Raw genomic sequence first — 24,712 nt, 5'->3', positions numbered from 1 at the left:
TGTTTGGGTTTTGCGTAGCTGTCCCAGCGACTCCACCGACTACAGGAAGCCCTTCTGTTGTTGTTGTTGCTGCTGCCGTTGTTGTTGCAGTTGTTGTTGCTGTTGTTGTTGTTGTTGTTGTTGTTGCTGTTGTTGTTGTCATAGGTAAAACAAATGTACTTTTGAAATGGTAATATATTATCGAAAATTCTTTAAAGCACTTAGACAAGCGTTAGCAGAATGTTTGTCAAACAGCAAGGAATACGCTTATTTTGAGTAATTATTGCTACGTTGGGCGTCTTTTCACTTGCGTTAAAATCAACTTGAATTTAGGTTGGGTTTTACCTAAATACTGCGTAGAATAAAACCGGCGATTATGTCCAGCATCAATGAATTTTGATTTTCAGTCCGAACGTAAGTTTGACGCGTCTTCTCAAAGTAACTTTATTTTAAAGGTGCAAAATTAATACAGGACAATCGAGGGTTTCTTTCGTCTAAATTTAATTTATCCAGGTTCTCTTTAATACGTTTTCTTGCAATGTAGCAATTAGTTACCTGTACAGATCAACGACGCTGGTGTCCAGGTATTTGTGGCAGTACATTCTGCCGTATTGGAACCAGCTGTTGAGACGAATCCACTGACACACACTACTGTTACCTGCGTGTTGCCAGCGTAGCCAGGTGAAGCCGGTAAAGTTGGTGTAACCGATCCTCCGTTGCTCACAGTCGGAGCCGCGTCACAATAAAACGCTACGTCAAAACAATTATTTTACAATGCCTCTATTATACATAAACTGACTATGTGTTAAACCAGGGGATCCCAACGTGGGCGGTACCGCCCCCTTGTGGGCGTTGGCGAGTTACAAGGGGGCGTTTTGGGTCTTTTTCTCATTTGGGGAGCGTTGAACGCACATATGGGAGCGTTATATGAATGTACTTATGGCAAAATTTTGTAAAAAAAAAGTTCACATAAAAATAGTAACAAACAGCACTGTAGGTAACTTTTAACCTTGAATGGCAACTTCCGTACTGCAAACTTGTAGTAGTTTCCCGAACATTGTTACGAAATAAATGGCTTTCTTATGTAAAGTTGTTGGTTGCTGTTGCGTTTCACCATTTTATACGCGGCAAAATGTTTGTATATTTAAAGCAGGGGTCGCCAACCTACGGCCCACGGGCCGGATTCGGCCCGCCGCTTCTTTAACAACTAGACACGAGTCCATTTCAAATACTTTTTCACTATTTTAACTTAGTACAGGCAAAAATGTTTCGCGCTTAACGCGAAAGTTTTTTCTATCTGCAGTTTGTTTACGTTTTGATGCTGTCTTTGGACTAGATCTAGATCAGCGCTTCTTTACCGTTACGCCGTGGAAGGCTGCCAAGTGCGTCGCGGACAAACGGAAAACGTATTCAAAAATATTAGACATATATTTCTTAACAATTTTTGAATTTTTTCAGCAATGTAATAAAACTTAGCAATAAATTTAAAATAAATGCCTCTATACCCCCAAAAAATCGCGCTCGCTTCGCTCCCCAGGTGCGCCCGGAATTAAAAATCTATTAAGGTTATCGCGTTTTCTCAAAGTAGCTTTGTTACACTTTTAATTAGTGGTATGGATGAAAAAAATCCGAGGCCCGCCTCATTAACAGTTATCTTAACATTTAAATAACACAATTCTTAGTTAACATTTTGTGCGGCCCACAGAGACCTTTCAGAAAGATATTTTACAACCCTTTAGAACAGCGATATTTAATTTTCTATTAGCCTACACCAGGGGTTCTTAACCTTTTTTCCCTTATTACCCATTTCTTTCCAGATCAAAGTCCCATTACCCAAAATCTAATTTCATATATTTTGCCATACTAAAATTGTATACCAGCGTTATTCAACACAACTTAGCTCGCTCGTATCAACACTCTAAATGTGCGCTCAGCTATACTACTCCAAACAATTTCACTAAGAATACCTTTAAAAATAAACACCAACAGCAACGCAGCCATCAAGCTTACTTATAAAGCAGTTGTAACTGAACTGATTATGAAAAAATAGCTAGGCTAGCGGATACAAGAAAAATCTTACTATTGCGTCACATAAAAATAAAACGCGTAAACCGAGCGACAAAAATGATCACTATGACGAAACAATTTTTTTTTTAACAATTCTAAAAATGATAAAACTTCACTGTGCTTTTTTGGGTAGTCAAATTTTTTACCACTAACAGCTGTGAAATTGTTTGTTACATCTATAATTATAAATATTCTGGTTCAGCTGATTACCCACCAGCTATCCTGAAATTACCCACATGTGGGTATTTACCCATAGGTTAAGAACCGCTGTATTAAAGTATATATGCCCCAATATTTTTGGGGGGGGGCAAAAGTTGGAATTTTTTGTTTAGCTTTTGTAATTGTATTAATACTGCCGTAACGAACACAAATAACAATGCTAGCAAACCATTTCGAGCAGCAACTGACTGAGTGTTAACGCAATACTAAAAAAAACAGTGAAATAGCAAAAACTGTCTAAAAGTAATGAAACTGCATTATTGTATAGCAAACGTTATATTAACTAAATCGTTTGTGACGTAACAATGCATGACAATCGAAGGTGTGGCATGCCTGTGATCGACTGTTGTGGTACCAGACTTGGACAACTAGATAATTCTAGTTTTCTAATTCAATGAATTAGAGCAAAATGCGGCTAATTTTACTTCTAATCTAATTTGTGAATTGCTTGTTCGCTCTTATGCTAGTTCTAATCTATTTTGGATTTTACCAAAAATGCTACTTTGTCGAACGGCATTTTTAGTCTGTCAGTTCAAACACAGAATTTCAATTAAAATTTTCTGGTTAGAACGACTTGTATGTAATTTTTACAGGCTGAAAAGCATAAAAATGCATACAAATTGACACACACATATTTGCCATTCACGTTCTTATAAGAATAAATTGTGATTAAATTAAATTGGTTGTAAAAACTAAATGCAATTCTAGTTGAAATTTGATTTTTTGAGAATTCGGTAATTCTAATTCTTATCTAATTTGAAAAAACTCAAAACGATCTAATTCTAATTTTAATCTAATTTGGAAAAACTAAAATGCTCTAATTTTAATTCTAATCTAATTTTGAAAAGCTAAAATAAATCTAGTTGTCCAAGTTTGTGTGGTACTGCTCATAAATGCTGCAAAACAAATTATTAAGAATAAAACATTTATAAATTTTGGGGGGCATGGCCCCTCAGGCCCCAAAGCTACAATACTATAGAAAGGCTGCAATGAACAAGTGTTTACTTGGCGGCGCTGATGTTGTGGTGGTAGTTGTCGTCGTTGTGGTTGCAGTTGTGATTGTAGTTGTTGTAGCTTCGGTTGTAGTAGTTGTCGTCGTCGTTGATGTACCCCCGTTTGCTTCAATTGCTGTATTCGTAGAATTTCAGTTGCAATAGACTTTGGATTTTTTTAATACATACAGAGTCGCCTTTATGACAACCCTTGTTAATTTAAACCCTATATGGCTAAATAATTAAGTGTGTGAATTTACTAACGATAATAGGACTGATAATTCATTAAGAGCAGCCGACTAAGTAAGAAACCAAGAGCCGCATTTCTTACTTTACATATGGACATAAATTTAATATATCCTCGTTTATTCCTCACTCACGTACCTTTGCCCAGCTAGATTTATTGCAAATGATGCACACTAACAATATTAAGCAGGCTAAGTTAACTTTAATTGTTATTCACAGGTAGATATATTAAATAAATGCCGTCAGTATCTGCATTTTTGCAATAAAGACTTAAAAAGTGATGGAATCTCAGTCAGGGCCTGTAATAATCGAGAAATTAAACAAACAAATTGGACAATATAGATCAAAAAACCGCAAATACAACATAAGAGCCCCATAAAATCGGGCAAAGAGCCACATGCCAATATAATTTAATAATGTATCTTGTATACACTTTAGACTTATAGAGCTTATAATGTAAAACGTTATATGAAAAACATAAAAAAAGAAATATAAAAGAAACATATCATAGATGTTTGTTTAAATCACAAGGATATTAGTTTATAGCTTACTTTGCGTTATCCAGGTGTTATACTTGGAAACTCTCGCGTATACCCCGGGAAAGTTTGGTCTTGCGCATTCGAACCCGTAAGACGTAATTCCGATTAAATACCAAGTATTTTCGTTGATCAAGCAAACCAGCGGTCCGCCGGAATCTCCCTAAGTAAACGATTAGGATAAATTGGATTGCCTTTGCAAGAGGCCAGAATGATCATATATTTCAAATATCCATAAACTTTACAACTTCCATAAAAATGTCACATTCAGCAACAAAACGTTCTTACTCGCAAAATATACCCGGTGTAATTGCATTATATAATTTGTTGTACAGATAATAATTAATAGACAGCATGATTTTATTTTATTATATTTTTTGGGAAGTGTAAAGAATGGCAGGGAAGTAAAATATAATATTGTTAGCATTTGACAAATAATGGACATATTAACATTGTTTGTGCCACGATGGTAGAAAGACTGTTATCCAAAATGAATTTATCAGTAAATACTGCACACTTCTTAAAGTGAAAATGACAATTAATTTAGTTGCATCATCGCAATAGGGTCAATTTAAAATATTTGCAAACACATAATAGTCGCGCGAAGTGTGATACGGACTCTAAACCAACATTATAAACGTGCGACTTACCTGGCAACTATCCACACCACCCTTCTCATGTCCGGCGCAAATGTTGCTGGTTTGTAGTTGCGAATAAGCGACTTGGCAGCTGGTTTGACTGACAATAGGAAGTCGCACTTGTTGCAAGTACGTGCTCACAGAGCTGCTGTACGCTGAGAAACATCACATGATATACGATTGAGACTAATGACTATCGATCCCAAATAGAAAAACGTTTTGCGCCCCGTATTGCCTACCGTGGCCAGGCGCATATCTGGGATATTTGTTATGGGGGCATGGACATATTTTAAGAGGTGAGGTCAAACGTTGCGTCATACCGTGATCTCACAAAAGGGTTACATTTAAACGTAACGTAATAAAAAGTAATCTTAAAACGCTACATTTTTTAGGTTGGATAGGTGTTAAGCTACTTTTAATATAAAAGCTAACAAAGATGTTATCAATTCACACTAGGCGAAAAATTGCCTTTATATTGTTTAAATTGTTAAAACTTGGTTATCAAGATTCACGCGAAATGTATTTTTGGGGGCCATGTGCCGATGGCCACTTAAGATCTGTGAACTGAAGCTTGCTTTTCACATTCTATATATTTAAGCCATAAAATCGACTACCTACAGTACACTAACAGGTAATATTTAACTAAACCGATGGATATAAGTGTGGTTGAACGTGATTGCTTTTTTTAGAGAAAGACATAACTGTTTTTTTATACTAAAACTTAACACCGGAAAATTGTATTGTGGAAAAATTGAAGGCTAGAGATGTTTAGTTATTATAATACGACATTAGAGTGAAGTTGTCAAACTTCTAATGCAATGTTTGAGTACTTACCAAGAGCACCAAACCCAGTTGCGACGCAAATTGTTCCGGTTGGAATGTCGAATTCTGTGGTGTCTGTAGGTAAGCATACAGGCCTGACACTTTCGGAAAAAGTCAAAGGCGTGTCAAGGCGCAACAAGGCTACGTCGTCGTCATTGTAAGTGCTGAAACGTAAAAATGCTATACACATTCGTGTTTCGAACCACATGACCCAACCCTGTATAGCTGACACTTTGTCATTACACTGGTTAAATAAAGTATTTTTTAAAAGTAAAAACATTACTGTTCTGCCACATATGCACAGTGTATGTTTAAAAAGCAAAATACAATAATTTCCTGGTAATATTAATAATAAGGACTCCTCAATTATTGTTTTACCTCACATAATCCGGATGGTTAAAGATGCCGGATTGTGCAACTGTAATTTCCTGGACCCCCGATATTTGCGAGGTGTAGATTATGCCTGCCTCCACGACAACACCGGTTGCACTGCGAAATATTTTTCATATGTTTTCATTTGGATAATGTTTCGCACATGTCAGCGGTTTTTCATACAGTTAAAAGGCTTGTGTACCACGGTACACAAGGTAAGTATCAATGATCCGTTGAACTTCAAGTTAATAGCCTACCTTTTTATTACTTATTTTGCTAACCAAAGGTTTTTAAGAAAAATGTTGGAACAGATAAATCCCAATAAATGTCACCCTCGTTTAGTGCTGAAAACAAGTCATTTTAAAATACTTGAGTTCAAGTCAAGTGATTTGTGAAATAACTTAAGTCCAAATCAAGTCTTTCAAAAAATTAAGTCCAACCCGGGTCCAAGTCATCAGTTGACCAAGTCAAGTCCCAGTCAAGTCAGTATTAGAGCAAGTCAAATCACTGATATAAAAGTATACAACAAAACCCTTAAAATTGGAAAATTGTGCGACTAAGAGCCTTAACTCAACCTAAAAAAGACAAAAAAATAACATTTAGAAACGTGGTAATCGGTTTACGTGCAAAAGTTGAGATAAATAGGTTATTTACATAATAAAATGTATTTCAAACAAATTCATTTGACTGCTAAATCCAAGTTAAGCCATTTTACCGTAACGATTTAAGTCAAGTCAAGTCATGGCCTTAAGTCCTACAAACAACACTGTGCCATTTTTTACTGACGATCATCAATAGCGGTATTAGTAGGCTACTTATGGATATATTTATACCGTTTTAAAATACCAGATAGCACTCACCCATGCGTACAATGCGCCGCTGTCGCCACCCACTGGCTGTTAATGATCGAGCCACCACACAAATAGGTGCTTCCGCCGTCCGAAACAGAAAGTCGCACTTGCCAAGGCCAGGCGCCCGCTTGTGCATTCTGACCACCGACAATCCTGTGATCCTGAAAGTAGTATTTCGAAAGGCCTTGGCACATTGAAAAAAAAAGGCAATGAGAAAAAAAAGGGTGAAAAGGCAATGAGGATAGCAAAAAGTGTGACGTCAGATCTGGAAAATTGTTTGACAGTGTGTAAAAAAAAGTTTAAACCGGTACGACCGGAGTGGGTTTTAGTACACAACCTTTGAAAATGTTTAAGCAGGTGACAATTCTTGCATTTCTTTTAGGTTCTACAGGTAAACGTTTGAAGGATTTCAAAGTTCAAAGGATTGTAACAAACTGGAAAATACTTGGGCTTTAAGGACTCCGGTTTTAATATTTATATCTATCTCGCCCCCGCTTTGCAACGGCCCTATGCTTTATGCATTCTATCAGATATTACAAAAGTATTTTGCTAAAAATTTCAGAGACGCAATTCATTTTTGTAAGGTAGCACAGCGAGTAAGGTAAAGTTCTCCAAGTTCAGTTTTTGTAAAAAACATGTAGGACAGAAGAAAGCCTGACAGTAGCGAACATCATAAAAAAAATCAAAAAAACAAACATTGTTGTAGTGCTTGTGCCTCTTAGAGAAATAACTGGTCGTTCCCCCCCACCCCTGTGATGCACCACTGTTTTAGACTAATCTTACACTATTTTGCAGTGTTGTAAACAAGTCATTTTGAAATAACTTAAGTCCAAGTCAAGTCTTTTGCGAAAATAACAAGTCAAGTCCCAGTCCAAGTCATCGGTTGCCCAAGTCAAGTCCCAGTCAAGTCATTATGAGAGCAAGTCAATTTCAAGTCATGTCATTGACATAAAAGTAAATTGTTAAACTATTGAAATTGGTAAAATTGTCCGATCATAAGCAACAATTTAACTAAAAAACTAAAACAAACGCAATATACAGCACTTAAAGTGTTTAATGTGCAAAAATTAAAATAAATTTTAATGAAAAACACTTAATTTAATCCCAAGTTATTTGACATAATGACTTAAGTCCAAGTCAAGTCATTTGTCGAAAAGACTTAAGTAAAGTCAAGTCATTTTAGTCAAAAGACTTAAGTCAAGTCAAGTCATTTTAGTCAAAAGACTTAAGTCAAGTCAAGTCATTTTAGTCAAAAGACTAAAGTCAAGTCAAGTCATATGAAAACAGTGACTGCACTTAAGTCAAGTCAATGACTTAAGTCATTACACCACTGCTATTTTGGACCACGACTATAAACAACTTACCCACAAGAAACTAGGAGCCGTCGCCACTTTTCCACACACGTCATTGCTCGTTGCACTTTGAACTGTGAAATAAAATACGCATTACTATTGCTTGCATCGGAAATAGCAATCGCCCTGCTTTCTGTGAAAATAATTCGAACAACGAACCACATTCTATTTCGTCACTGTCGTCGGTACATTGCTTTGTTCCGTCACAATGATGGCTGACTGGAATACAAACGCCGTTCCAGCAAGTGAACTCGGTGTCAGCACATCTGGCTGTTAAAGTGACGAATTAAATGTTGTTGATAATTATTATGTTACCCTGCAAAGCGTAAAATATTGTCAGGAATACCAAATATAAGTTTAGAACAGTAAGACTTTCTTTATAGTTTTCGTTATTCTTTGACATCATTTATGAATGAAAAAATCAACTTCTGCACACAGTAAATTTAAATTATTGTTTAAAATAGTTATAATTAGAAGCTAACACTTGTGAACAGCAATGTTCTTTTTCAAAACATTAAATTTACTGTAAAGTGGTTTACGAACCTTGAGCTGTCCAACTGATCGAGAATCCTTTAGAGATGACGCTCGAATCACTCACAAAATGTAGCCTTACCAACGAGTTGTGGGAAGTAAAATTACGCGGCGAATACGTCCCACAAAACGCCCGGCTTGCGTACTGCAAATTAAATACGCAAATTAAGTATAGTGTAAATATAATTGACTAACAGTTGTGAAGTGAATCAAAAAAGGTAATTTTAAATTATAAGTGAAAGCGAAACAAAGTAAAAAGAAATGGTTCGTTGAATATATATAGAATATTTTTTTAGATTTAACTTACTAGCGTGGTACCGTCATAGACTTGCAGTGAATCATAGGAACACTCGTCGTCACTTTCCAAGACGAAGTCGGTAAACCTCATTGCAAGCACCTTGGTAGTTACGCACTTATAATCGTAACAGGTAACAAGAAAACAAAGTGTTTGAGATTTTTATTATTTTTCTTACCTTATCAGATGTCGTAGTAATGTCCACAGAGCAATTTAGGTTAGTTGTGTAGTTTGATGGATAGTTTGGAGACGAAATTGTTCCAGTTGCGGCAGTGATGGTGGATGCGGTACAAATATCGTAATCAACTAAAATTTGATAAGACGTAATAAAATTCGGTAATTTTAAGATTTTTCACTTGTTAAAATAACACTTACCTGTAGTTCTGCTGGTGGACATTTCTGCAAAACAGATGTAACGCTTTTATTTGTTTAAAACAGCATAAAACTTTCGTTATAAAATACGTCAATGTAAAAAAATGTTATTGTATTTTTTTACTCACAATTGTAATAAAATTTATATAGTCAAAACTTGGTATACGGTGTCGGTATATCTAAAATTATGTTTTATAAATATGTACAGTATCAGTATCTCCAAAGAGTTTATCCGAATAGGTCATTTGGAACGGGTTAATAATACAGGGCCTATATTTTAAACGGCAAAATCACATTTGTTTCAATTTAAGGAAACGTTAAAATTCAAGGAAGTGTTGCAGAATTCCAAACAAGCATAAAGTATATAAGTTTACTTTGACTAATCCATGAGCTGAACTTTGCCACCCTAGAGTAGACACCAGGATTGTTGGATCTTGCGCATTCGAACCCGTGAGACGTGATTCCGATCAAAGACCAACCTTTCTCGTTCACAAAACACACAAGAGGTCCACCCGAGTCCCCCTGCGACAAATATTAGGCTTGTTTCTCGGCAACTATAGCTAGACATTGTCGGGTGTTACAGGTAGACCGCAAGCGATAATAGTACGTGATTTTATCTACAACAAAGAACGACAAACCGTGTCATGGAATTGGAGTCGATTGATGGATTCTGAACAAAAGAGTGTATATTGCCTATGTATAAAGACCAATGTTATTTACCCATTGGTTGAATTAGTCATTCAACTCACTGTATTTACGAGCCTTGCGTATAAGTTTGATAACAATTCAAGAATTTGAAACTCAGTTTACGGATGATTTATTGCTTTTTTATTGTTTTATGGTCAAGTTAAAAACATGTTTTGAAATTGAACTTCATCATTTTGCTGGCACCATCAGCTTTCGGCCGTGTTCAGACATTCTCGCGTGTTTTTTTTTGTTTTTTAATAGATTATATACTATTTTTAAACCCTGTGTGTACTCGCCAAGGCCTACCATAGACCACTGAAACGCGTTGTACAGTTCTGGTATACCTGTCAGTCCAACCATTTGCTTATTTATCCCTGCGTTTTATATGTTGTTGTAATGTCCGGTAATTGAAATACCTGGCAAGTGTCGACGGCACCTTTGGCCAAGTTTCCGGCGCAAATATTGCTGCTCACCAAGTGAGGGTAGGCGGTTTTGCAGCTGGTTTGATTGACAATAGGCAGACGGACTTGCTGCAGCGTGCTGGACATGGAGTTTTCAAAACCTAAACAGTTAAAAAGTTTAAAAATTTGTTATATAAAATAAATATGTAGTTATCCAGCAATACAAAACCACGCGTTTATGATTGTTGTTGTAATCAACAGTAAGCACAACTTATTTATTGTAGCCTATGCAACTTGCAGGTTATTTTAAATTTAGTTTGCGATGCGGTTGTTTTTTGCTTCTTACAATAACAAAACTTATCATTCTTTATATTACCTATTTGCTCTAATACAAACAGTCATTTAAAGCAGATAGTATCCACACTCTACTACACGCTAAAACGGATGGTATGATGGGTCAAACATTTTGCAAACGTATCTTCCACTGCTTTATTTGAATGATAAAATATAGAGCCATTTTTATTTGTTATCTTAAATCTTCTTACCTAAAGCCCCAAAACCAGTTGCAATACAAACGGTTTCAGCTGGGATGTCAAACTCGGCTGTGTCAGTTGGAATGCAGATTGGACGAACAGTCGTAGAAAACGTAATGGCAGTATCCAAACGAAGTAAGGCAACGTCATTCAGAAAAATAGAACTGTTTAAAAAAATATGTATTTAGGCAATGTTAGGCCCTATATTTAAATTTGAACTTTTTTGACAGCAATTTTGCCATTTCAGTTTTCGTTGTTGAAGTGTTATTAAGGTAGCCTACTATAGAGACAATTCATTTTTTCGTGAAAATCATTTTTTCGTGAAATCTTACTTTTGTGATGAGCAACAATGAAGTTGATATTGATTATCTGATTCACAGGAACAGTCACTATCTGGTCAAGGTAGAAAGTTACTAATATCTACAAAGGGCTCCAGAGATAAATATAAAGGTAAAAACCCCTGAAAAGAAGGCCATGATGGTCACACAGATAACTTAAAACCAAGCTATAGGCCCTATCATATGCTAAAATATAACTACATATAGTTTGTCCAACGAAACATTACATTTAGCTCAGCGCAATAGATAGTTAAGCCGATATCGTTTAATACGTTTTTCGTCTCATTTGTGACATTTTTTTCTCTATAAACCATGTAAGTATATAACTTACGAGTTGTAGTCTGGGTGGTTAATAATGCCGGATTGCGACACTTTTATTTCCTGGGCATTGCTTGTGTCAGAAACATCGATTGTTCCTGCTGTCACGAGAACTGAGGTTGCCCTAAAATTAAAAAAAATCCAAGTGTGTTTATAGTGGGTTGTTCACATTCAGTTTTATCTCAAATGTAGTATATGCTTATCAATGCAGTGGATGTATACTGTATATTCAAGAAACGAAATTTCCATTGTTGGAAATTTCCAAATTACTTTTGAAACGATAGTTTTTATGAACATTGATGTATGCAGGGGCAGATGTAGCCAACCTATGTTTGATTGCGATCCACTGAAATAATTTTTACAGACTCGCCATCGATTGGTTTACTAAATAGTAACACCAGTGATTGAGGTTATATTTATATTCGACGCGATCACGTGCTGGCTGCCCCTGAATTGTATGCTATTTTAATATACCTTAAATCGCATTCGTTTAAAATTACCCGTAAGTGCAATGGGCTGCTGTCACAATCCATAAGTCACTGATGATTGAACCACCACAATAGTAGGTGCTACCATCTATCGTGATTGTAAGACGAACTTGCCAAGGCCAATAACCGGCTTGCGCGTTTTGTCCGCCCACAATTCTGTTGTCCTGCGATGAACAATTCTTTTTCTCAGGGGAATATCGCCAAAACGTAATACTTACAGCACTTATTATAAGTATTATTATGGAATACAATAAAGAAGATATTGGGTTACAAGCTAAAATCTGAAGTTTTTTTTGTCTGAGATATTCAAGAACAAGAATTTACTAATTAAGTATCGGTGTGCTGGCTTTTGATGAAGTATAGTCTACACACGAGACAAAGAGTTAGGATGTATAATATGACCTCTTAAAAATGGTACAATGCCATTTAAAATAAATGGTAAGGATGACACGTAGGTCCAGGTTTTTTTTTAAGGTTTGGTTTGGGTGACCGCTAAGTAGTTTTAAGAGACTGCAAGTGTTTCATTTAAATACCTAAAAATGGCCATATTTGCTTAAACGAATTATTTATTATTTTTTAGGAAACCGCTGGAGAAATTTAGGGGACCGTTTCGGTCCACAAAACACCTTAAAAAAACACTGCCTAGGCCTATAATAATCTTGTAGGCCTAATAAGCCCAACCAAATATTGCCATGTTAAAGCCATTAAATGATTAAAGCTTACCCATAAAAAAGATGGAGCAACAGCCAGTTTTCCGCAATCTGAGTTGCTCGAAGCAGTTTGAGCTATGATAAAAAAAAGTAATGATTATTTTCTTTACCTGTATTTATATCATGTATAAAATAATGTTACGTATTAAAAATTAGCGCGAACGCTTCTGATAATAGACTTTTCTAGTCGGGTGGTTCATCAACTGGGGCTAGTGGAACCTTGAAGGCTTATAGTTTATCTATTGATAAAACAAGTTTAACTGGAGCACATCATTCTTATTAAGATTAATGAATACAACTTATTTGACAGCTTGTATGCAGTAAACATGGTTTGTATAAAACTAATAAAAATTAGAATTACTTTATAATATGACATTAAAAAAACAATAAAGGGGTATTTATTACCAGGAAACTAAATGTTGCCCCAGGTAAAAACAACTAAGCATTAGTGGCCTGGTCAAATTATTTTTATTTTTGAGCAATGTGGCATTGTGTTACATTTGTTATGTTTAAGTCATAAGATTCATAACATAACTTACCGCACTCTATTTCGTCGCTGTCGTCAGCACATTGCTTTGTTCCGTCACAATGTTGACTTGCAGGAATACAAACGCCGTCCCAGCAGGTGAAATCGGTGTCAGCACATCTGTCTAAGAAAAGCATTATACACACACCAAGCCCTTACTATACAAAGCTATTGTCTTAAGAGACAAAAGTAAAATATATGCATGTAAAATATGTTTTTGGGCAACCTAGGTGTTGACATTTAAAGCCTATCAAAAATTGATATTTACTATTTTTTACTATTTTAATGCGACTAATGCCTTGCTTGCAATACCGATTGCATTCCAGCGACTTACCGCCAAAGATCTTTGACATAAAATGGTTTTCCAAAACCTAGCCAGTGACGCTATTTGGTGTAAAATATTGCTTGTATAGTAAAATTACAATGAAAAATAAAATATATACGCCCTCTTTGGCGTATATATTGTTTTTTTATGGAATCCAGTCGGCAAAATTATGGAATCCAGTCGGGCTTGTAATCAAACTGCTTGTCAAATGGTACTAATAGACTAACGAGATAACTCGATTTTCTATTGATACGGAGTCGTTATCGTTGGCCAGTGCGACATCCGTTTGCTCTTTCCAGGTGCAAATCTATATACGGTTCAATTTACTGTTTAAAATTTATAGTTAGGTATACACGACGCATGTTTCGTTTGAGCCAACTGTTATCAATCTTGATTAAGCTCAAAATGCCGCTAGTTTGTCAATACCAACCTATTGCGGTCCAAGATACAAGAAATCCAGACGCTGTTGTGGTTGGATTGCTGCGAAATGTCAAGGCGACTTGCGAATTGTGAGATACGAAGCTTTGCGGCAGATGCGCCCCACAAAATGATTTACCAGTGTACTGAAAATTAATAATTAAGACTTTTGTCTCACAGTATATATGTATATTTATCGTTAGCGGAGCATGCACAAAAACTGCATTTCGGTTTATGAAAAAATATTTTTTAGTGTTTTTTTAGTACATCCAATTTATCTAAAATTCTAAAATTACCGAGAAACAAAACAAATTGCTTACCAAAGTCGTGCCATCGTACACGTTAAGAAAATCGTTTAAACAAGTATTATGAGATTCCATGTCAAATGCATCAAAATTTACCGAGAGGACCTACAGAACATAAAAACAATGTTGAGAAATTTGATTTGATGAAATAATAATAACATTATTACTATTTTTGTTAATTTTGGGATCTAAGCCTGCTCCAACATTGCTAGTTGTTGATCTCTTCTCCATATCGTAAGATTCAAGCAAAACCACAAAGGTTGTAAAAGAGATCCAAAAACAACTTTATTCAACAAAAGCAGAATACTATAGTTACGCAAAAAGCATCGTCAGTTCTGCTAATATACTACAAACACAAGGAAACACCAAAATTATATATAAATAAAATACAATAAAACTATTCAAAAGTTTAATATGGCTTTTTAAACTTTTGAATATTTTTATTTTATTTTTTTATATTTTTTTAGTTTTTGGATCTCTTTTACAACCTTTGTGGTTTTGCTTGAATCTTGAGAAATTTTACTTGCAACACTTGTAATATTACCTTTATTGCTGCTATAGAATTTATCGAACACCTAAACGGAAAGCCGATGGACTTAAAAGATAAAGAACCACGGCTATAGAAAATCATAAACCATTCAAGCTTGAAAAATGTATATACGTAACCCACAATTTTCCTAGTTCTTCTGGTCTGGTTAACCTATGATACACTGCTCGCTTAAAATTATGTCTTATCCCCAGACAATTCCCTAGGGATAGTATTACTCCGCCTGATAAAGCTGCCCAGATAGCGAAAAACACAAAAAGAACGATATAGCCTACCTTGTCTGACGTAGTTGTAATGGTAACGGAGCAATTGAGATTGTTCCCGTAATCTGAAGGGTAATTAGGCGAAGAAACGTTGCCACTGGCATCACTAAGAATTGTCTCGGCGCATATATCAAATACAGCTAAAAATATGAGGTCACGTTAAGATCATCCTATTGCAATAACTTTTGCAGATTATATCTATCACAAATATAGAACTTAAAGAAAAATAAATTGTTTGGCCTATAGTAGTTCATTTACTGTGACATTTTCGGTTTAAAACATATTAATTCATCGTAACTAAAATAATAAATTTTTATACCCATTTTGCCGGCGTTTTATTACCCTACCTTGCGTTGCCAACAGCTGTGATCCAATAATCAGAAATGCCAGAATCGTCGCCATTTTGCACTCCTTAATGTATTCTGGCTTACCTACTAAAAATAAAATATGCTTGCGCCATAAACTACACATATATATCTTTAGAAAAAACGACAAAACTGAATCAGTGAATTAATATATCGTATAGCTTAGAATATCAATGCCAAAAAGGATCGCTCCTTTCTGCATTTCGTTTTTGGCGTCACAATTTGATTTTCTTTTAAACGCTTTAATGGTTTGACTGACACGAATGTTTGTTTTCCAATGGAAATTTACATTTACCAATGGCAAGTGAAATGGACCAACCACCTTGCTTCCTTGCGATTTACGTCATCGTACTATTTTTACCAGTGTTGTAATGACTTTGACTTAAGTGCACTTAATTCACTGTTTTCAAATGACTTGACTTTATTGACTTAAGTCATTTGGACAAAATGACTTGACACGACTTAAGTCTTTTGGACAAATAAATTTGGTTGAAATAAAGTGTTTTGTTTAAGTATGTTTATCTAAATTTTTGCACATAAAACAATTTGCTTGCTATAAGTTGCGTTTTTCTTATTTTGTAGTTCAGTCATTGCCCATAATCGTACGAATTTAAAAATTCTAATGGTTTAACATTTTATCTTTATCAAAACGACGTGACTTGAAGTTGCCTTGCTCTAATTATGTCTTGACTGGGACTTGACTTGCGCAACTGATGACCTGGACTTAACTGGGACTTGAGTCATTTCAAAATGGCGTGTTTACAACACTGATTTGTACACACAGCCTTGCTCGTTTTCTTGATTGTGTGTTGTCCCCTGTTTAGACTCTGGCATTCCTATTGCACGAAGTAAAAGCGCTACTTGGTAATATTCGGGACAACAATATAAAACAACTTCGATAGCTTATCTATAAATATTTACTGTCACGTAAAATTGATCATTAATCTGCTAACTCAATGTGAAGATGTCCGTTGTTGCCTACTCGTTTGCCTTTGATTTGCGTCGCACCTACAACGCTAGAGAAATATTGACTTTTAAAGGCTGACCTTCGAACGCATTTTGTCAGACAGAAATAGTTACTGGATATCAGGTGATGGTCAAAACAAAAAGCGATACGATCTGTTAGACTTTTCTCACAACAGGTATTATGGATTTCCCACGAGTAGAAAGTATCGAATAACAAAGTATGAAACAAAGCAGTAAATATTTTTCCAAAAGACCAATTAACTTTTTTCGATTTTACAGGACCATATAAACCAGTGGTTCTTAAACATTTGTTAAAAAATTATGCAACGGTCCCCCAGCATTTTGTTTAATTGCTCACGGTCCTTAAAAATATACACAAATAAACTCAAAATAACACGTTGTTTTTAATTGTATCAATTAGACGGGTGCACTTGCTTCTTTGCTATCAGTTATGTTAACCTCTAATTAACGAATCACTTTATTTGAGTATAGCAATCACGAACAGTTTTAAAACCGTGCCCACAGTGGCAGCGCAGCAAGCTGTAAAAACGTAATTCTTACTAGCACAACGCAACACTATGACGTCACAATGCACAATTTAACTTAAGCGTGCAATAACGTAAATGAAAAACTGCTCAGCTTGGTTTGGAAACGTAAGCTGCCTGAACATTTTATTGCACAAAAAATTATCTTCTTCAGGAGCGTCGTGTTGATTTTTTTGTTAGGTGCTTCGCGGTCCCAGAAAATTGTCTCGCGGACCCCAGTTTGAGAACCACTGATATAAACAGTACCGAAAATAGCAATATCGGTATCAGGCCATCAGGGTCAACCTGCATGTGGAATTTTGTGATTAAACTTCGCCATGCGAGGATTGTACACAAGTATAGGCTATAGCAGGGCTTCCCAAATTTTTAATCTGCGATCCCTTTAAATTTATTAACGTTTTTTTGCGATCCACAACAAAATCAAACTAGACGGGGGTGCGGTTGTTGTATATTTTATCGGGGGGTATATTTTCAGGGTTTAGTGTATATTTATAATTTTTTTTTTTCATTTTTTTCCTTTAGGAGGAGGGGGGATTGTGGTCCGTTATAAATAGTGTTACTTATCAGGGTTGCTTTTAAATATTATTAATTTGACTTTGGTTTGTGGTTTAGTATAAACGTTGCTTATTCTTTTATTTCCTTAACTTGTTTCTGCAAGCAAAAACAGATATTGGCCGAAAATCACCCGCCTGAAATTATGTCTTAGATACGAAAGGGGTAGTTGCCAGGGTTTAATTTTCTTTTTCGTTAGTTTGGTAAAGACTATGCAAAATTAATTTTAGAATCGTCTGTAATCAAAATATTTTATTGTTTTATATTTTATTTTTGCCGCTTCAAAACAAAAATTCTAATCCCAGAGACAGTGACAAACTGGCATTGAAAGCTTTACCTTCAAGAAAATTTTCAGGATTTTTTAACTTATGATTCAATCTGGCGACATAATTCAGGAACGTCATATAAATGAAGTTTCTAGCAATGCCTCGCTGCTTTACGATGGATGAAACTTTATTTTATACTGGCCTTGCCTTTTCATGTAATACCGCGATAACAAATAAAAATACGGCAAGGTATTTGGGAAATGATCGAGAAATATATTTGATAAATAGAATTTACGTAGATAATGAGTGCGGCCATGTTATTGAATTTTGACGAGGTAACTTGTTTAAAAAGCAAATATAATAATTCTCTTAAAATTATTTAACGCCTATAGTTTGCTATGCTTTTGCCAATTTTACTCGGTAATATTTTACCCTGGCTTGGTCCGCATTCAGCTTTATGTTTTGCTTGCTGCGGCCCTGGTACAATTTTAATTTGTTTAGGCCTGGTGTTGATATGTTTGATTAGAGTAATATGCGCAACAGGTGCAAACAGAGAGGCGTACACTGCCACCAGATTTCGCATTTATATTTGCGGCAGTAAAATATGTTGTTTTGTAAGAGTAGTAAGTTATTTTACTAAGTAAAGCCTCTTTCCTAAATGCAAGTCGCACGCGCCCAGTTTTACTAACGCAGCCACTTCGAACAATGAACGTTGCACGCGCGGGACAATGAAGCGCAGCGTTGCACGCGCGGGACAATTAAGTCTTTCTGCCGCTAGGTAGGAGTAGATAGCTAAAAAGAGCTAAAACGATGACGTCACGATATTTTAGGTTTTTTGCTCCCCAGTCAGAGGCCCCTAGGGGTGAAGACCCATGTCTACATCGCTAGACGGGGGTGCGGTTGTTGTATGTTTTGTCGGGGGGTATATTTTCAGGGCTTGGTGTTTATTTTTTGTTTTCAATTTTTAATTTTTCAATTTTAATTTTATTAAATTTCAATTTTTAATATTTTTTATTACTTTATTTTTTAATTTTTACTATGTTATATTTTGTATTGTATATTTGGTATATATTTTTTTTCCTTAACTTGTTTCTGCAAGCAAAAACAGATATGGGCCGAAAACATCCCCATTTAACTTATAGCATTGGTGCGAAAGGGGTTCATCAATTGCGTAATATTGGGGAATGATCGAAGCATATATTAGACAAATAGAATTGACTTAGATAATGCGTACGGCCATGTTATTACATTCTGGCCAGGTAACACGTACAAAAAAAACGTTATCATTCTCTTAAAATGGTTTAACGCCTATGGTTTCCTATACTTTTGCCAACTTTTACTCGGGAAATTTCTACCATGTCTTTGCCCGAGCAATCACTGTTTAAACAGACTTTAAATTTGTTGTTTGGAGCAATACGAAAAACTCTTTAATGTGCCAAATACGCCACCTTTTAAATCAAACATTTTGCCAATCTAGATCAAATAAACACAGTGTTTTTAAGACTTATTTTTGTAAGGCACCATGTTATGACGTGACTGTGTAACGTCTTCGCTATAAAACTGCAATAACCTTGAGTATTTTGCTCACTGCGCCCTTGTACAATTTTAAGTCGTGCAGGGCTGGTGTTGATATGTTTGATTGAAGTAAGATACGAAACAGGTGCAAACGGAGAGGTTACACTGCCCTAAGGTTTCGCATTTAAATTTGAGACAGTGAAATATGCTGTTTAGTAAGAGCAATAAGTTATTTTGCTAAGAGAAACCTCTTTCTAAAAAGCAAGTCGCACGCGCCCACTGTTAGTAAGACAGCCCCTTCGCACAATGAACGTTGCACGTGTGGGATAATAAAGCGCAGCAGGATCCCAACCGCCGTCGCTTTGCGAGCTGAATAAGGCAAGTTATATGAACGCATTCTCTGTTGAAGTTTTTCTGCCGCTAGATAGGAGTAGATACCTGTATAGGACTAAAACGATGACGTCATTGTTTTTTGTCCCTAATTAGAGGTGACTAAGGGTGCGGACTCAAAAAGCAAATGTAACCCTTCTCTTAAAACTTGATTTAGACTATACATTCAAAATCATTATAAAATTTAATGGTTTTTGTTTACAGCGACTAAATATTTCATATTTACAAAAAAAATTCTCCACCGCCCCCCGCGTCAAGTCACCCTCTACCACAACATTTTATGTTTCTCATGCGTCCTGCGGTAACAAACTAAATGCCCACCCCAGCGCTAGACGCTCGCTCACCCAATAACACCCTATTGACACTTGATTATTAGGCGAAGCTTATCGCGAAGTAATTGGTCGCCCAAAAAACGCTGACACCGCATTTAAAGCAAGCATTATAAATGTGTCGCCGATATTCTGCTTTGAACATCCCTACTCGCAATGCTTCCCTGAGTTAATTGCACGGTGGATGAAAGTTTATTCACGGCCTTACCTCTTTGTGTATTACCGCGACAATAAAATGAAATACGATTTAGAGAATATATGAAAAAACGTTTTTTAGAGAATATATGAAAAAAAATTGGAGAATATTTGCTATTTGCCCATCTCCATCTCCAGCCTCACAGCCATTTTACATTTTATTAAGTGTCTAAATATTGTTTAAAACTACATAAATCATTCACAACAAGCTGACAAATGCAATATATATATATATAAGGCAAAACTTTAAACATGATTAACCTGAGGACATCTATCATGCAACATTTAATAAGTCGCTTTCCTGATGTCAAGTGTCGTCATAAAAGTAAAAACAAACATGACCAAAAACTTTTTGTGAATTGTCTGCCTAATTTATTTTCATTAAATACGTATTATTCATAATAGTTTTGGTGATTGGCAGTATATAATTTCCGCTTGTGTCAAAAAATGAAATCATAAAAATCATTATTTTTATGGTCGGCGTGATCAAGAAATAAAGGTTATCATTTGAAGTTTGCCGACGAGGCGCAATAAGGTATCTTATACTTTTAAATACAGAAAACAATGTAACGACATTTCCTATATGTGGGCGCGATAAAATTAAAAAAAAGATGCCTGCCACAGCAATGTGACGATTAAGGCATATTATCCGAAATGCAATACTCACAGTATAAATAAATTGCATGGTTGTCATCATAAATATCTGAGAAGCGCAATATGTCGCAGTAGCTGACAGAATAAATTAGAAAAAATGGAACTTGGCAAAAACATGAAAACGAAAAAATTACGAGAGAAAAGTGCTTCATAAATGTACAAAAGCGACTATTAACGACGAAAAGACACCAAAAAGAAGAAATCCCTCCGACCGAGTTGAAGAACTGCTAACTGTTGATACAGTGGTGGTAGAGGTTGTTGTGGTGGCTTCCGACATTATTCCTGAGAAACACAATTTCACATACTTCAGTTTACTTGATACACATTGGTTTATCTATTAACCAGTGTTATAATGACTAAAGTCATTGACTTGACTTAAGTGTACTTAAGTCACTGTTTTCAAATGACTTGACTTGACTTAAGTCTTTCGGACAACTGACTTGGGTTAAAATAAAAAGTTTTCGCTATATACACCAATTTTTCTACATAAAACAATTTTCTTGCTATATATGTGTTTTTTTGTTATAGTTTAGTTGTTTTATTGCCCGTAATCGAGCTAGTTTACCAATGAGTAATTTTACAACTGACTTGACTGGGACTTTAGTCAGTTTGAAAAGACTTGTTTACAGCACTGCTATCAACTTTAAAAAGCTGCGCTGCGCAAAAACGAATTTCTCAACTTATTTGTATATTAACCTGTTTAAAACTTCCTAGTCATTGGACAGTTTGTTCTGGCGTTTACCACTGCTAGTAAAAACAAAGATTTGTGAAAAACTGTCAACACCCTAAAACGAGGTGTTGTGTTCGCCAAGTCTGCACTTACCGTTGATCCAAACTGTATAGGAAGAAACCCTTGTGTAGATTCCGGGAGCTCCGACACCGGCGCACCCGTAACCGTACGATGTGATGCCAACCTGTGTCCAAGAACTTTCATCCACAAGAACAGCGAGGGGTCCTCCTGAGTCGCCCTTTGTAAGCAATTTGGTTAAAAAATGTATAAAAGAAAGGGATATATTACGCCCCATGGTCTATATCGGATTTCCTTATCTTCGGTATGCTTCGCGAATTGATACGTTTTTTTAATTTATTGGCAACATCCTGACATCCTGAGTCATTTGCCGTTTGAATTCATCAGCTTTATTTATTAGTAGCGATAGCTGTAAGGTTTAGTACACCTTTTAAAATTTCAGTGCTATAGTTGCTTAATTGTGATTGCCTACATTTTGTCGCTAAGTACGGCTTAAAACAACTTTACCAGAGGACAGTAAACAACTCGTTGTCAAAAAGCAAGGGTAGCCCACTAAAATTCATGGATATTTTTGTACAAGGACGACGGACATTTGTGATATGGTTACTGATCCTCGTATGAAGTATTACTAAATTTATAGTACTGTAAAGCGAGCTTAATATCACCAAATCTTTTTTTACTTTATCTTTACCATTTTGCTTTATAAGCATCACCTCTTTCCTGGTCTGCACTAAAAGATGCGCTGCCATTTCAGTTACTAAAAAATAAATTCTACCCGGCAAGTATCGATTCCTCCGTTTGTTACGTCACCGGCGCACACTTGTGACGAAAGAATGGTGGCATTTTGCAACGTCGCCTCGCACTCAGTATTGGTAAGGATCGGGAGTCGTACTTGGTGAAGTTTGTTGGGCGTTGGTCCGAATTGCTCTAAATTGTTTAAAGGGTTTAATTGCTTTTAATGCTCAACATTTTTGCAGCAAAATTGGTACAGCCTTTGTCAGAGATTTGCTGGAAATAAGTTTTTAAAGATTTGCTGAAAAAAAAATAATTTTAAAGATGTGCCGGAAATATCCTTATTAAGTACATAAAAAAAATCGGATTCTGAAACACTTACTTAAACTTCCCCACCCAGTGGCAACTCCAAATGCAATTCCGTCGATTTGTGATGCAGATGTTGGGAGACATATGGGGCGAACTTGTTCGTTAAACACCAGTGGTGTCGCCAGCCTTACCAATGCAATATCGAAGCCGAGTTCAAAGCTAAAAAGCAAAGGCATAAAATAAAACGATTGTTTGGCATTCTTCTGGGGTCGGCAACCTAAAGCCCACATGCCGGATCCGACCCACCAATGTAAATAATCGAGCTGGCGATCTCTAATACAAATTGGACACGAGCTCATAACCCATATTTTTTACTATTTAACCTCTTCTTTAATAAATGCACGTTGGGGTATAATAGCAATTGTTTTGCGCAAGGTGTTTTATATTCCCGGACATCATTTTTTAGTTCGTTGTGATAATACTATACTTTAAATCTTAGATAAAACATAAAATATACCTTTTTACTTCTTAATTTTTTTATTTTTGTTCAACAAAGTTGAAATATTATAAGACCAAAATTGATCCGAAAAGCCTCAATAAAAGACATAAGCAAAACAATAAAATATTTTACCTAGTGTAGGACTCGTGAATGTGAATCTCGTGGGCAATTGAAGTTTGTGGAGCGACTTCGTTGAGCGAATTTCTCCCTGCTGATATAAATGTTCCACTTGCTCTGTAATAAAATAAATAATTTTGAACAGTTTGGGTTAATATTTGTTTCTCGAAGATTTTTCTAAAGTCAATTGATATAAACCATCTTAAGAACGGGTTAATAGATTGTTGCGTTTTTTACCTGGTGACCTATTCTACTTTAAATCCTTAACAAATAAATACACGGCAATATGGAAAGCTATTTCGTAAGAACATGCAGAACAATATTGATTAAAAAATAGTAGGCTATTGCAAATACAACAATGGTGATACTTGGTAAAAAAGCCTTTTTTAAAAGTAAAGTTTTATTGAACATACTTATCATATCAAAATTACAAGTTATATATATCATTCAATTTATTATTCATTATTGTTTTCTATACCAAGGCGTTTTCGCTTATAAATATATATATTATATACGTTAAATCTTTTATGGTGTGATTATTTAAAACTTATCAAAAAATAATTTTAGCTAGACCGGAAAAGTATTTTCGACTGCCCACGAAGTTAGCCACGTCGTTTTAACGGCTGTGATTCATAAACACCTGTTTTTGTCTGACCGTTTTGGGCGTGTTGACAAAAAATAATTTTAAACATCTTGCGTAATAACGGAATTTGCTGAACACCACCACTACAAATATAACGAACAAACCGTGATATTTTAAAATATAAAGATTGTTCTTTTCCTGTTCGCATTCCACCCAACAATGCTGTGAACATACATATTGAAACAGCAATTACCTATTGGAAACCGAAGTCTTTTCTAGGCAAACAAAAAAACGCTTCTTAACTTACACAAACGATTGCAGGCAATGTGCAGCAGTTAGTATCCACTCGTTGCCGATGACTGTTCCTCCGCAACTGGGGTTTCCACCAAGTGTGCTGGAGATCGAAACTTGCCAGGGCCACGAGTCCACGGCAGCCTCGTTGCCGCCCACTATGCGGTTGTCCTGAACAAGAAGAGTTTTTGTCGTATTTTCGGGGATACATTTTCAACCAATTGCTTGCAAGCTCGATCATGAAATAAAGTCGACATAGACTATCGTACAAAAAATCAACTCTTTACTTTAATATAATCGTTGCCGCCTACTATGCGGTTGTCCTGAACAAGAAGAGTTTTTTCTTATTTTCACATTGCTCGGGATACGTCTTCAACCAATTGCTTGCAAGCTCGATCATGAAATAAAGTCGACATAGACTATCGTACAAAAAATCAACTCTTTACTTTAATATAATTCTGCTTTTGCATTGCTAACACATGGTTAAAACATACTTATTAGAAAGCATATTGCAAGTTTTTAACTC

At 35.7% G+C, this 24,712-nt stretch overlaps 4 protein-coding genes across 4 annotated transcripts in view; all 4 read right to left on the bottom strand.

The window, feature by feature from the left end:
• Positions 1 to 15,591, bottom strand: part of LOC146163747 (transmembrane protease serine 9-like) — a 50,076-nt gene extending 34,485 nt beyond the window's left edge. The window contains exons 1-9 of the mRNA XM_083380583.1: positions 15,478 to 15,591; positions 15,143 to 15,270; positions 14,336 to 14,425; positions 14,029 to 14,161; positions 13,287 to 13,397; positions 12,761 to 12,822; positions 12,050 to 12,201; positions 11,563 to 11,673; positions 10,906 to 11,057 (exon numbers count right to left, since the gene is read on the bottom strand). Of these exons, the coding sequence (XP_083236709.1) occupies positions 10,906 to 11,057; positions 11,563 to 11,673; positions 12,050 to 12,201; positions 12,761 to 12,822; positions 13,287 to 13,397; positions 14,029 to 14,161; positions 14,336 to 14,425; positions 15,143 to 15,270; positions 15,478 to 15,532 (994 nt within the window). The 5' untranslated portion in view covers positions 15,533 to 15,591. The remainder of the gene's footprint in view (positions 1 to 10,905; positions 11,058 to 11,562; positions 11,674 to 12,049; positions 12,202 to 12,760; positions 12,823 to 13,286; positions 13,398 to 14,028; positions 14,162 to 14,335; positions 14,426 to 15,142; positions 15,271 to 15,477) is intronic.
• LOC146163749 (chymotrypsinogen A-like) lies at positions 527 to 6,916 on the bottom strand. The gene is made up of 7 exons (XM_083382635.1): positions 6,732 to 6,916; positions 5,878 to 5,988; positions 5,512 to 5,663; positions 4,690 to 4,832; positions 4,055 to 4,202; positions 3,271 to 3,393; positions 527 to 729 (listed from the first exon to the last, which is right to left on the bottom strand). Exons 1-7 carry the CDS (start codon positions 6,914 to 6,916, stop codon positions 527 to 529), a joined length of 1,065 nt encoding a protein of 354 aa, XP_083238761.1.
• LOC146163748 (CUB and peptidase domain-containing protein 1-like) lies at positions 8,240 to 10,507 on the bottom strand. The gene is made up of 6 exons (XM_083382634.1): positions 10,376 to 10,507; positions 9,647 to 9,794; positions 9,276 to 9,299; positions 9,079 to 9,206; positions 8,913 to 9,002; positions 8,240 to 8,344 (listed from the first exon to the last, which is right to left on the bottom strand). Exons 1-6 carry the CDS (start codon positions 10,505 to 10,507, stop codon positions 8,240 to 8,242), a joined length of 627 nt encoding a protein of 208 aa, XP_083238760.1.
• A 5,464-nt stretch (positions 15,592 to 21,055) lies between the features above and the next one.
• On the bottom strand, positions 21,056 to 24,399 carry LOC146163746 (plasma kallikrein-like; the record flags this gene model as incomplete). Its single annotated transcript, XM_083380582.1, has 6 exons — positions 21,056 to 21,189; positions 21,731 to 21,875; positions 22,431 to 22,582; positions 22,770 to 22,915; positions 23,328 to 23,429; positions 24,203 to 24,399. Coding segments are annotated over 6 exons (876 nt in total), but the record flags the coding sequence as incomplete, so codon positions are not given.
• Positions 24,400 to 24,712: the final 313 nt, after the last annotated feature.

Source organism: Ascidiella aspersa, chromosome 2 (assembly GCF_963924565.1).
Source record: "Ascidiella aspersa chromosome 2, kaAscAspe10.2, whole genome shotgun sequence".
NCBI classification, from domain to species: Eukaryota; Metazoa; Chordata; class Ascidiacea; order Phlebobranchia; family Ascidiidae; genus Ascidiella; species Ascidiella aspersa.
Note: the sequence above shows the minus strand (reverse complement) of the source record. Positions and strands in the feature narration are given on the sequence as shown.

Coding starts and splice junctions, on each gene's coding strand:
- LOC146163749 (XM_083382635.1), bottom strand. CDS start 6,916: ATGTGCCAAGGCCTTTCGAAATACTACTTTCAGGATCACAGGATTGTC. Junction 4,203..4,689: donor GTGGTGTGGATAGTTGCCAG/GTAAGTCGCACG, acceptor TCGTTTACTTAG/GGAGATTCCGGCGGACCGCT. Junction 730..3,270: donor CACAACATCAGCGCCGCCAA/GTAAACACTTGT, acceptor GTTTTGACGTAG/CGTTTTATTGTGACGCGGCT.
- LOC146163748 (XM_083382634.1), bottom strand. CDS start 10,507: ATGTCCAGCACGCTGCAGCAAGTCCGTCTGCCTATTGTCAATCAAACC. Junction 9,300..9,646: donor CAGCTCATGGATTAGTCAAA/GTAAACTTATAT, acceptor TCTGTTTTGCAG/AAATGTCCACCAGCAGAACT. Junction 9,003..9,078: donor TTACTACGACATCTGATAAG/GTAAGAAAAATA, acceptor GTAACTACCAAG/GTGCTTGCAATGAGGTTTAC.